General features: G+C 47.5%; 1 protein-coding gene across 3 annotated transcripts in view; it reads left to right on the top strand.

The window, feature by feature from the left end:
- Nucleotides 1–3,824: 3,824 nt before the first annotated feature.
- USP31 (ubiquitin specific peptidase 31) overlaps nt 3,825–11,676 on the top strand; it is a 100,908-nt gene continuing 93,056 nt past the window's right edge. For all 3 annotated transcript variants that reach the window (XR_007519557.1, XM_049903037.1, XM_049903036.1), the window contains exon 1: nt 3,825–4,613. Coding sequence is in view for 2 of the 3 variants with exons in the window: in XM_049903037.1 (XP_049758994.1) it covers nt 3,984–4,613 (630 nt within the window). In the remaining variant the exon portion in view is untranslated. The remainder of the gene's footprint in view (nt 4,614–11,676) is intronic.

Raw genomic sequence — 11,676 nt, 5'->3', positions numbered from 1 at the left:
CTCATTAACATAACTACTTGTAATCCCGCCTCATTAACATCACAGAGGTTAGGATTTACAACACATAGGAAAACCACATCAGATGACAAAATGGTGGACAATCACACAATACTGGGACTCATGGCCTAGCCTCATTGATACACACTTTTGGGGGACACAATTCAGTCCATAACACTACAGGACAGAGTAGAACTACCCCATATGGTTTCCAAGGAATAGCTGGTAGATTTGAACCGCCGACTTTGTGGTTAGCAGCCAAGTTCTTAACCACCACACCACCAGGGCTCCTCTATAATACTAAAAAAAAAAAAGTACCCAATAATGAGTAAGATGAGTCTCTGCTGGGTTGAAGCCTGCATTTTAGTGAAGGTGACAGACCTGCAAGCTGAACTTCAGTATGATAAATTAGTGCCATGACCGAGGGGAACCAAGAGAGCCTGCGGAAGGAAAGCCTCCCGGAGGGGATAATAGCTAATGATGAGGAAGGGTTAGCTAAGTGAAGAGGCTCAAGGAAAGTTGTCACAGCAGAGAAACAACTTGAGCAAAGGCCTGGCTGTCTGGATCAAACCACCTGAGGGTGGGGAGAGAAGAATAAGAAATTCATTAATGCTGGATTATAAGCGGGGATTGGAGAATCAACTCCCCACACAAGGAAGATCAGAGAGAATCTTATTTTACTGAACTTTGGTAACCAGAGCAAACCACCCTTATGGATTACTGCTGAACTATTCCAATTGTATTTTGGCTACATACTGGTGGGGAAGGGTAGAAGTTGAAACTAAGGTAGTGTTGGGTCAAGGGAGGGGGCAATGTTCAAAGGGGTGCGGTGAACCCTAGCTTGACCCTAACTGGTGGTACTGAATTTTAGGGAGCCATGTTTGGTGGCCAGTTCAGTCTTAATTTCTTTGAAGTTCATGACAGCAATGTGATTCCAAGAGGCTTGCTTGGACTGAAGAGTAGGGCCCTGTCCATTGGGGCCATAGTCAGGCTAAGGCTCCAGTACAAAAGAGAAAAGCAGGATGGTAAACTCCTACCTGATCTTCACTCTCAGTTCAATAAATTGAAAAATAAATAACATTTATGAGTGCCTACTGTATATACCAGGCATGTATGCCAGTGAAGGAAGGACTGACATTCTGAGAAGCAGCCAGAGGACAGTTATGTGGATAGACTTGTTCCTGGAGAAGGCCAGAGATTGCTTAGAGCAGCTCAGAGAAAATCTAATTCCAGATCTGTGTAGGCTTAGAATTTCTAGCCCTAATCAAATTTGCTCAATGTCTTAGTTTGAGTTCCCTTTAAATCAGAGCCTGAGACACAGCAACAACCACATACCGTTTATATTTTGGGCTTCAGCTACACGCTAGCGAAGAAGAGTGGAAGCTGCAACTAAGGTTGTATTGGGTCAGGGAAGGGGGCAACGTTCATAGGGGTGTGGTAAATCCTAGACTGACCCTGTCAAAACAACAACAGAAGACCCCAAACCCATTGCCATCGAGTTGATTCCAACTCATAGAGACCCCATAGGACAGAGTAGAATTGTCCCATACGGTTTCCAAGGAGCAGCTGGTGGATTCGTACTGCGGATCCTTTGGTTAGCATTGTAGCTCTTAACCATTGTGCCACCAGGTCTGGTAGTACTGAATTCCAGGGATTCAAGACTCTGGTGATGGTTTCAATTTCTTGGAAGTACGTGACAGCAAAGTGATTCTGAGTGGATTGATGCAGGTAGTTTGAGAGGTAATCCCCAGAAACAGGAGTGAGGGAGTAGGAAGAGTGTGACTGGGAAGCAGGGAAATTCAGAAAAGAGAGCATCATTGAACTGGTCATGACAGAGGGTGACAGGGGCTCAGTCCCACTGCAGACTCTCCAAGGAACGGTGTTGGTTGTACCTCAGAGTTGCCCACCCAAGGGATGGGAGCCTGGAGTGGTTACTCATTAGCTCTTATATCTTATTTCCCATAGTTTGACGTTTGCCCCGGTGTGTGTGCGTGTATGTGTGTAGTTGTTATTTCACTCCATTCCGTGAGTTCCCTGGCTTTGGAGAAAACCTTCAGGCAGAGAAGCAGAGACAAATAGCAGGCGCTTGATGCGGGGAGCTGTCATAGTCCGTCCAGCTGTGGCTGAAATTAGAGGTGGGCTCAGGGCATAAAAGACGAGGGATGAAGAGATTTTGCTATGCTCAACTTCCTTCTAAAGCTGACTTATTTATTCAACTAAACATTTATTAGAACTGTGGTCGGTGTTGGGCTTTGATGGGCAGCAAAACAGACCCAGTGCCTGTCCTAGGAGCTGACAGTTTTTTGCGGAAGATTTTGAGCAAGTGTGATGGGTGCTATGAACATGTGAGTCCAAAATGGAGGAGTGCAAAAGATAAAGAACAAAAATAGAAGCAGCTTAGGGAAGCTAACCTTGGAGGCTAACAAAGTCCGCTTGACATTAGAGAAGGCCATAGCCCCTAGGTCCCTCCAACATCCTAAAAACAAACAAGCAAGCATTTTACATACTGGTTGGATATTGCAATAAAGTGTTGTCAAACTGCCTGAAAGTCTACCAAGCACTATTTACTTTTTTGTCCTCCTCATCCCATGTTACAATATTGGAAAAATGCAAAAGTGTCTGCAAAGGTCAAGGGCCATTTCATTCACACTTCAGTATGAATTATCAGATGGCTTTCTCTCTGATTTCCAGATGAGCTCAGGTGGCAGTGAAGCATGGATATTTTGGCTAGGAGGTTGGAGTGGAGGTGCAGAACACCCTGGGGCGTCACCATAAGGGCCCTAATCACTATGGAATGGGAGACTAGAGGCAAAAGCCATTTATCTGGAAATGCGGTGTAAGGTGGGCTTCATGTTTTGAAAAGGGGAAGGATTTTCCCTTCTTGACTTCTCCCTTCTGCAGTAACCAGGACTCAGGTTAGTCGTGTTAGAAAAAAGGGAGACCTACAGAGAAGAGGTCACAAACTAACGTTTTTTGGGCTGAAAGCAGCCTACTGGTGTAGTGTGTGTGTGTTTTTTTTCCTGAATGATTTTTTTCTTTTTTTTTTAATTGAATCAACAGTTAAAAATAGGATTTCCACCTTCTTTTGAAAAATCAGATGATCTGGCAACACTGCAACAGAAAGGTCCCAGAAGTAGTGCTAGTTTCATTCTTTGTATTCACAGCGTCTAGCACAGTGCTTGGCACATAACAGGTGCACAGTAACGATTTCTTGAATGAATGAATGAATCATGGGTGAGCTCAGCGAGCTTTTGCTGGCTAGTTGGACAGGAAGGTAATTCTAATAACATCGTCTCGCTGGGACCCTAAGGTGGCCCCGGTGCCCCGTGTGCCGCCTCAAAGGCAACCCCGCCGGGACGTGCCAGACCCTGTGACCGGGTCTGGACTGGTACCGGCGGGCGGTCAAGACCTGCAATGTCCCCCGGGAGCCAGGCAAGGGTGGCTTGCCCAATACCGGTCAGGGTCATGTCCACCATCTCTTCCAGGGTCTAGTAAGAGGCGGCATCTTGATACTCGCACGTTCCCAACGTCTTCGCCATCGCATCGCCAAAGGTAGAGACCCACCTCTGCCGGTCAGTCACTCTAAGGGAGTCCAGCGCTCTCTTACGGGCCTGGACCGTGCCCACATTAGACATGGCCCCTCTCGGGCTTCACGCAGCAGGACTGCGCCCGGAGCTGCGAGTCATGGCATGCGATGGGAGAGGCGGCTCCGTTCCCATAACCAACATGGCGGCCACTGTGGCTTCAGCGCGCGGCGGGCGGTGCCGCGAGGCAGGTCACGTGAGCGGCCCAGCTGGGCGGACCGCGCGCGCGCCCGCCCGCCAGCCTGCCATCCGCTTGCTCGCTCGCTCGGCGGCGCTCTGAGGTGTGCCGCTCGCCTAGTCCCCTGGCCCGGTGAGGCGCGGCTCGGCGGGATGCGGCGGCGGCCGTGGCGGGGCCGCGGGCCGGGCGGGCGGGCGCGGTGATGAGCGTCGGCGGCCGCCGCCATGTCCAAGGTAACGGCGCCCGAGCCCGGGCCGCCGGTGGCGGCTGCGGGCGGGAAGGAGAAGCGCTCCTTCAGCAAGCGGCTGTTCCGGAGCGGCCGCGCGGGCGGCGGTGGCAGCGCTGGGGGCCCTGGGGGGCCCGGGCCGGCCGCGCCCTCCTCGCCTTCCTCGGCGCGCTCGGTGGGCAGCTTCATGAGCCGCGTCCTCAAGACGCTGTCCACGCTCTCGCACCTTAGCTCGGAGGGCGCCGCCCCGGACCGCGGCGGCCTCCGCAGCTGCTTCCCGCCCGGGCCGGCCGCCGCGCCCACGCCTCCGCCGTGCCCGCCGCCGCCCGCCTCGCCCGCGCCGCCCGCCTGCGCCGCCGAGCCGGTGCCCGGGGTGGCGGGGCTCCGGAACCACGGCAACACGTGCTTCATGAACGCCACGCTGCAGTGCCTCAGCAACACCGAGCTCTTCGCCGAGTACCTGGCGCTGGGCCAGTACCGGGCGGGGCGCTCCGAGCCCTCGCCTGACCCCGAGCAGCCCGCAGGCCGCGGCGCGCAGGGCCAGGGCGAGGTCACCGAGCAGCTGGCGCACCTGGTACGGGCTCTCTGGACCCTAGAGTACACCCCCCAGCACAGCCGCGACTTCAAGGTGAGCCCGGCGGCGCCGCTTCCCGAGGAGGGGGCACAGCACCCGAGACCCGTGGGCACCCCTACGCCCAGGTCTCCCTGTCCTCCTGTCTTCCAGCCGCGCAGACTCTGCATTGGTTGTTCAGATGAGCCCCCAAGTCTGGGACAGATACCTCTGGTCTTAAGAGAGATTCATTCGTTCGTTCGTTCATTCGTTCGTTCATCGGTTCCTTCAAAGTTCATGTATTGAGCGGTTGTAAGGTCTCTATGAGTCGGAATACACTCGATGGACGGCAGCGGGTTTGGTTTTTGGTTTTCCCACAAGCCAGACCCTGTGATGGGCACTGAGATAGCGCAGTGAACAAGACCGTCTGCCGTCATGGAGCTTACATTCTTGAAGGTGGGAGTATTGAGCCTGGGTTCAAATTCTTGTTTCTGCCACTTCCTGGCTGTGTGATCTTGGGCAAGTTAATCAACTGCTCTGTGCCACAGTTTCCTCATCTGGTACCTACCGCACAAAGTTGTTGTGAGTTCCAAAGTTGATATATTAGGTTGAACCCTATGAAATTATCCATTTGTTGATCTTTTTCAATTTAGAGGTCAGCACTTTTATAGGATTCAACGTAGTATGTAAAATGTTTCAACTGTGCCCAGTACCATGTGTATCTGCTGCTATTAAGTAAAGCTAATGTGAGGTAGTGGTATGAAGAAAGTAACTGATTGATGTGAATAATGTGCTGGCAGGCTACTTTTTTTTTTTTTTTAACTTTTGTCGTTGGGAATATACACACCAAAACATATACACCAATTCAACAGTTGGTACATGTGCAATTCAGTGACACTGATTGTTTTTTGAATTATGCAGCCATTTTCACGCTCCTTTTCTGAGTTGTTCTTCCCCATGAACGTAAACCCACTGCCCCCTAAGGTTCCTATCTGTTAAGTTGCTGTTGTCAGTTTGATCCCGTATGGATAGTTCTTAAAACAGCATAATGCTCAGGGCAGACTTCTTGTTTTTACTAGTTAAGCTAAACTAATGTTTCATTTTAAGAAGACTTCAGGGGGTATTTTTGGTTTAAGGTTTAAAGACTGTCTCAGGGCAGTAGTTTCAGGGCTTCATCCAGCCCTCATGGTTCTAGAAAGCCTGGAGTCCATAATTTGAAGTCCTGTTCTGCATTTTCCCTCTTTTGATCAGGATTCATGTGTAGAATCTCTGATAAAACGTTCAGTAATGGTAGCTGGGCACCATCCAGTTCTTCTGGTCTTATGGCAAAGAACACAGTTGTTCACTGAGGCAGTTAGCCACATATTCTGTGTCCTCCTCCTATTCCTGGCAGGCTACTTTAGGTTGCAGGTGGGGAATAGGGTGACCTTGCAGCAGAGGTGGCATTCAAAATGAGATATGAGTGATCACAGAGAAGTAGCCATGGGAAGCCTGAGGGAAGTGTGTCCCAGGAGTTAGGAACAGTAAGTGTGAGGGCCCTGAGATAGGAATGAGCTTGGTGCACTTGAGGAACAGGGTAGCTCTGAGGTCAGCAAATTTTTTCTAAAAAATAATACTTCTAGGTCTTAGGGGGCAAAATGCAAAATTTCTCTAATTTTTAAAAATTAACAAAATGAAAAATATGGTAATGATTGAGTACAATAATTTGTAATAAAGGTCGTGGTGGTGCAAATCGTAAGTGCTCTACTAGCTGAAAAGTTGGTGGTTTGAAGCCACCCAAAGGCGCCTTGGAAGACAAACTTGGCGATCAGTTTCTGAAAGGTCACAGCCTTGAAAACCCTGTGTTGTTGTTGTTGTTGTTAGGTGTTGTCAAGTCAGTTCCAACTCATAGAGACCCTATGTACAACAGAATGAAACACTGCCTGGTCCTGCACCATCCTCACAGTCATTGCGACGTTTGAGCCCATTCTTGCTGCTACTGTGTCATCTCATTGAGGGTCTTCCTCTATTTTGCTGATCCTCTACTCTTCTGTAGTACATAGGCTTGCTATGAGTCGGAACGGACTCAGCGGCACCTAACAACAACAACAACAAGCGTAATGATCTTCTCCAGGGATTGGTTCCAGCCAATAACATGTCCAAAGTATGTGAGATGAAATCTTGCCATCCTCGTTTCTAAGGAGCATTCTGGCTGTACTTCTTCCTAGACAGATTTGTTCATTCTTCAGGCAGTCCATGGTATGTTTAGTATTCTTTGCCAACACCGTAATTCAAAGCCACTGATTCTTCTTTGCTTTTCCTTATTCATTGTCCAGCTTTTGGATGCATGTGAGGCGATTGGAAATACCATGGCTTGGGTCAGGTGCACCTTAGTCCTGAAGGTGACATCTTTGCTTTTTAATACTTTGAAGAGGTCCTTGGCAGCAGATTTGCCCAGTGAAATATGTCATTTGATTTCTTGACTGCTGCTTCCATGGGCGTTGATTATGGATCCAAGTAAAATGAAATCCTTGACAACTTCAGTCTTTTCTCTGTTTGTCCTGATGTTGCTTATTGGTCCAGTTGTGAGGATTTTTGTGTTCTTTATGTTGAGGTGTAATCCATACTGAAGGCTGTGGTCTTTGATCATCAGTAAGTGCTTCAAGTCCTTCACTTTCAGCAAGTGAAAATGCTATGGAACAGTTCTACTGTGCACAAATGGGGTCGCCATGAGTTGAAATCAACTAGAAGGCAGCTAACAACAATAAGAATGGAATTCCTTGAAGGATAAACCAGAAAACCAAACCCATTGCTGTCGAGTCGGTTCCGACTCATTGCGACCCTGTAGGACAGAGTAGAACTGCCCCGTAGAGTTTCCAAGGACTGCCTGGTGGGTTTGAACTACTGACCTTTTATTAGCAGCCGTAGCACTTAATCGCCACGCCACCAGGGTTTCCCTTTGGGGGATAGGAGATAACATTTGCCTAATTGGGGTTCAAAATTAATGCTCCCTTTCATCAAATTGGAAACCCTGGCGGCGTAGTGGTTAAGTGCTACGGCTGCTAATTAAAGGGCTGGCAGTTCAGATCTGCCAGGCGCTCCTTGGAAACTCTATGGGGCAGTTCTACTCTGTTATGAGTCGGAATCAACTTGACGGCACTGGGTTTGGTTTTTTTGGTATCATCATATTAGGAGTCCTGGTGGTACAATGGTTAAGCACTCACAGCTAACCCAAAAGGTCGATGGTTCGAACCCACCAGTGGCTTCGTTGGAGGAAAGACCTGGTGATCTGTTCCTGTAAGTGTTACAGCCTTGAACACCTTATGAGGCAGTTATTCTCTGTCCTGTAGGGTTGCTATTGAGTTGCAGTTGGCTCTGATGACACACAGCATCAACAATCATCAAATTAATTGTAAATTTTCATCTGTACAAAGCATTCTTGGCTCACGGACCATACAAAAGTGAACAGTGGGCTGGGCATGGCCTTTGGACTGTGGTTTGCTGTCTGCTGTGTAACTGGCCGTGTAGTGAAAGGGTGAGTGATGGGAGCTGAGCAGTGGCCTGGGGCCAGATGGTGTAGGATCATTTAGGCTGCACCAAGAAATTGAGCCTTTATTCTGAGCAAAAGGGAAAGATGATATGACATTGTAAGAAGGATTGTTTTTAGGTGGGACATAGATATGGTGTTAAATAGAATGAAATCACACAACCAGAAAATTATTACTTTTTCCATTCTGTTTCTGTCCTGATTTATGCCCAGGAGAAAGTCTCAGCTTGATGTTAGTTAGCCTGTCTTTAACACCTCTTTTCACCTCCTATCCTGCATACCACCCCCCCCTTTTTTTTTAAACTAAGAGAATAAGCTTCAGGGTTAGAGGCTTTGGCAGGCAACAATAGCTGGAATTTAATAAGGTTGTTATGTTTTCATTGGATTCGTTTTTACATTTGTCTTCCATCTATGGCAAGTGGTACTGGTTTTCCATTGGTTTCTTTCTAAAATACATTTATTTAAGTAAAAGAAAGTAATGTGATTAACATACTGGCCAAGCAGTCTGCACTTGATTAAGACCTTGCTGAGGAGCAGCACTGCCAGGGTGCACCTCTCCCCTTTTAATTCATTTTATTTGTATTTACATTTGTTTGTATTGCAGGGATGGTAGTTAAGGCTCAACCCTGTTTTTCTCAAAAAGAAAAACAAAAAAAAAAAAGTGGCTCTTTGAGCACTTGGGACTGGGAAAAAAATTAATGCCATCTCAGAGATCTCAGAATAAGAAAGCAGGAGGAGAATGGCAACAACCAGCTGGCTCTGGGAAGTCATGTTTTTTCCCCTCTGTTCATAGTTGCCTGTAAGTTAGCCTCAGAAACTGCAGACTGTTTAAGGGCAGACCCCAGTGTTTCAGTTGGGCTTTCTCCTCTTTTCCAAAGTGTGAATATCAGTTTCTACAGCATCTTTGTATGTGAACATTTCCAGTGCTTTTTAAGAGGTTGCTTTACTTGTTATCCATGAAGAAGCTGTGAAAAGAAATGGGTCAGTAATTCTAGGAAGAGCACAGACTGGTTTACAGGCACACTTTGGCAAAGTTGAACAGATTCTTAGAGGCCCTGTTTTTAGAACATGTAATCTTCTGAACCTTTATTAGATTTCATTCTGCATTCATTCATTCACCTCCCAGTTAGGAGCGCATCCAGGAGAAAGCCCTACCTATAGTGCCTTATGCAATGAAGATGTTGAAACAGCTCACACAGTAAGTCTGGAGGTAGGCTGGCCTAGCATGGTGCAGTGGCTCGGGGGGCCCAACAAGGACACAGACCCTTTCTGTGCTTCCACTCTGTTGTCCTGAAGCCCCCCTCAGCAAGCTTCTGCTGACATCTCACTGGCTATAACCGTGTCAGTTGGCCACTTCTAGCTGCTACAGAGACAGTAAGTTGGTATTTGGGTTCTCCTGCCTTAATAGAGGAGGCGAGTGAAGGAGAAGGGATTTAGGGATGGCTCTTAGGCAGCCCGCTAATAGTGCCTGCTGCACCTACCACGTGCCAGGCACTTTGTTGTCTGCTGGGGATTCATTTGGGGAAGAGACTGTACCTACCTAAAGAGCTCAGTTTAGTGGGGTAGATAGAAATGTAAACAAACTGTCCTGGTAAGTTTCCTAAGACTGGCTTGGCTTCTCTCCCTTGAAAACCCAAAAAAGCAAACCAAACCCGTTGCCATTGAGTCCATTCTGACTCATAGTGACCCAATGAGTTTCCAAGGAGCACCTGCTGGATTCTGACTGCTGACCTTTTGGCTAGCAATTGTAGCACTTAACCACCACGCCACCTGGGGTGCGCATAAGTCACCTGGGAATCTTGTTACAAACCAGGTTGGGATTTGGTAGAGCTGGGTGGAGCCTGTGATTCTGCGTTTCTGACGGGCTCTCAGAAGATGCCGATGCTGCTGGTCCAAGGACCAGGCTTTGAATAGCAGGCTCCAAGGGATAAATACAACTCATAGGAAAGGTGGCTTTTGACCTGTGTTCTGAAGGATGAAATTTGCCAGGCCGAGAAGAGGTGGAAGTGGCATGAAAGGGTTTGTGGTTTGGGGGGATACGGAGACATTGCACTATGATGGTTGCACCGTGGACTGGTTGCGCCATGGAGTGCTGTGGGGTGCAGAAAGCTTGGGAGAAGTGTGTTGTAGGCAGTTATGAAGGGCTTTGTGGGCTATGCTGGTTTGAACATTATGCTTTGGAAGGTGAGAATCCAGAGCTGATTTTTAAGCAGGAGAGGAATATGATCAGTTTCCTCCCCAGTTAGGTAAGTAAGCTTGGTGGCACTGTGGAGGATTAATTACTTTTTTTTTTTTTAATTGTGCTTTAAGTGAAAGTTTACGGCTCAGGTTAATTTCTCATTCAAAAATATATACAGGAATTGTTTTATGACATGGTTGCAATCCCCACAATGTGGCAGCGCGCTCCCCCTTTCCATCCTGGCTTCCTTGTGTTCATTCGTCTAGTTCCTGTCTCTTCCTGCCTTCTTGTCCTGCTTTTGGACAGGAGCTGCCCATTTGGTCTTGTATATTTGTTTTTTTTATTTGATTAAGCTAGGAAGCACGTTCCTCACATATGTTATTTTTTGTTTTATAGGCCTGTCTTATTTTTGTCTGAAAACTAGGCTTTGGGAATAGCTTCAGTTCTGGGTTAGCAGAGTTCCCGGGGGTCATAGTTTTGGGGGTTCCTCCAGTCTCTGTCAGACCAGTGTTTTGTATTTTTTCATGAATTTGAGTCCTGTTCTACATTTTTCTCCCACTTTGTCCAGGACTCCGTTGTGATCCCTGTCAGAGTGGTTGTTGGTGGTAGCCAGGCATGATCTAGTTCTTCTGGTCTCAGGCTGGTGGAGTCTTTGGCTCATGTGACCTTTTAGTCCTCTGGGCTAATATTTTCATTGTATCTTTTGATTTTCTTCATTCTCCTTTGCTCCGGGTGGAACTGGACCAGTAGGTGTATCTTAGATGGCAGCTTGGAAGCTTTTAACACTCCAGATGCTACTTACCAAAGTGGGATGTAGAACATTTTCTTTATGAACTATGTTATGCTCGTTGACCTAGATGGCCTCTGACTTTTTTTTTTTTTAATGTTTTATTACAGCCAGATTTGATCGGTATTATTTTGAGCATAAGGAAAGTCAGACACCAGGAAGGCGAATGCAAGGCACACCTGTCACCATGCCCCCACGCCTCTTTGTGGCAGACATCCGTATTTCATTTAGATTTCTCCTGAGCTCAGCACTGCTCAGAGTCCTCAACTCTGGGCTCCTGGCAGCCACTACCAGTTGCTTGGAATTGGCAGAGGAGATAAAACCAATTTACCATCTGGAGATAGTTTACCTTGAGGTCTAGAAAGGCACTTAGTACGTATGTCGTTGAACATGCTTTTATCCTCTTAAAACATAAGTTACTAATGATTTTCTCTGTAAGTTTTTCAGTAGAATTCTTCCTTGCTTTCCAACCACATTGACTGGCGCTTTAGGAGCTTGCTAGGTAAAATGCGTTTTGGATTTGGACGGGCTAGATGGTTGTTAAAGCTGGGTTTTCATTTCCCAGAATGAGATGGGCTGACTGGCCCAACCTTGCTATGGTTTAAGAAACTGCTCTAGCTGCCACTTAGAGCCTTTTCTCTTTTTACCC

This window comes from Elephas maximus, chromosome 12 (assembly GCF_024166365.1).
Source record: "Elephas maximus indicus isolate mEleMax1 chromosome 12, mEleMax1 primary haplotype, whole genome shotgun sequence".
NCBI lineage: Eukaryota > Metazoa > Chordata > Mammalia > Proboscidea > Elephantidae > Elephas > Elephas maximus.
The sequence above is the reverse complement of the archived record's forward strand: the minus strand, read 5'-3'. Positions and strand labels throughout refer to the sequence as shown.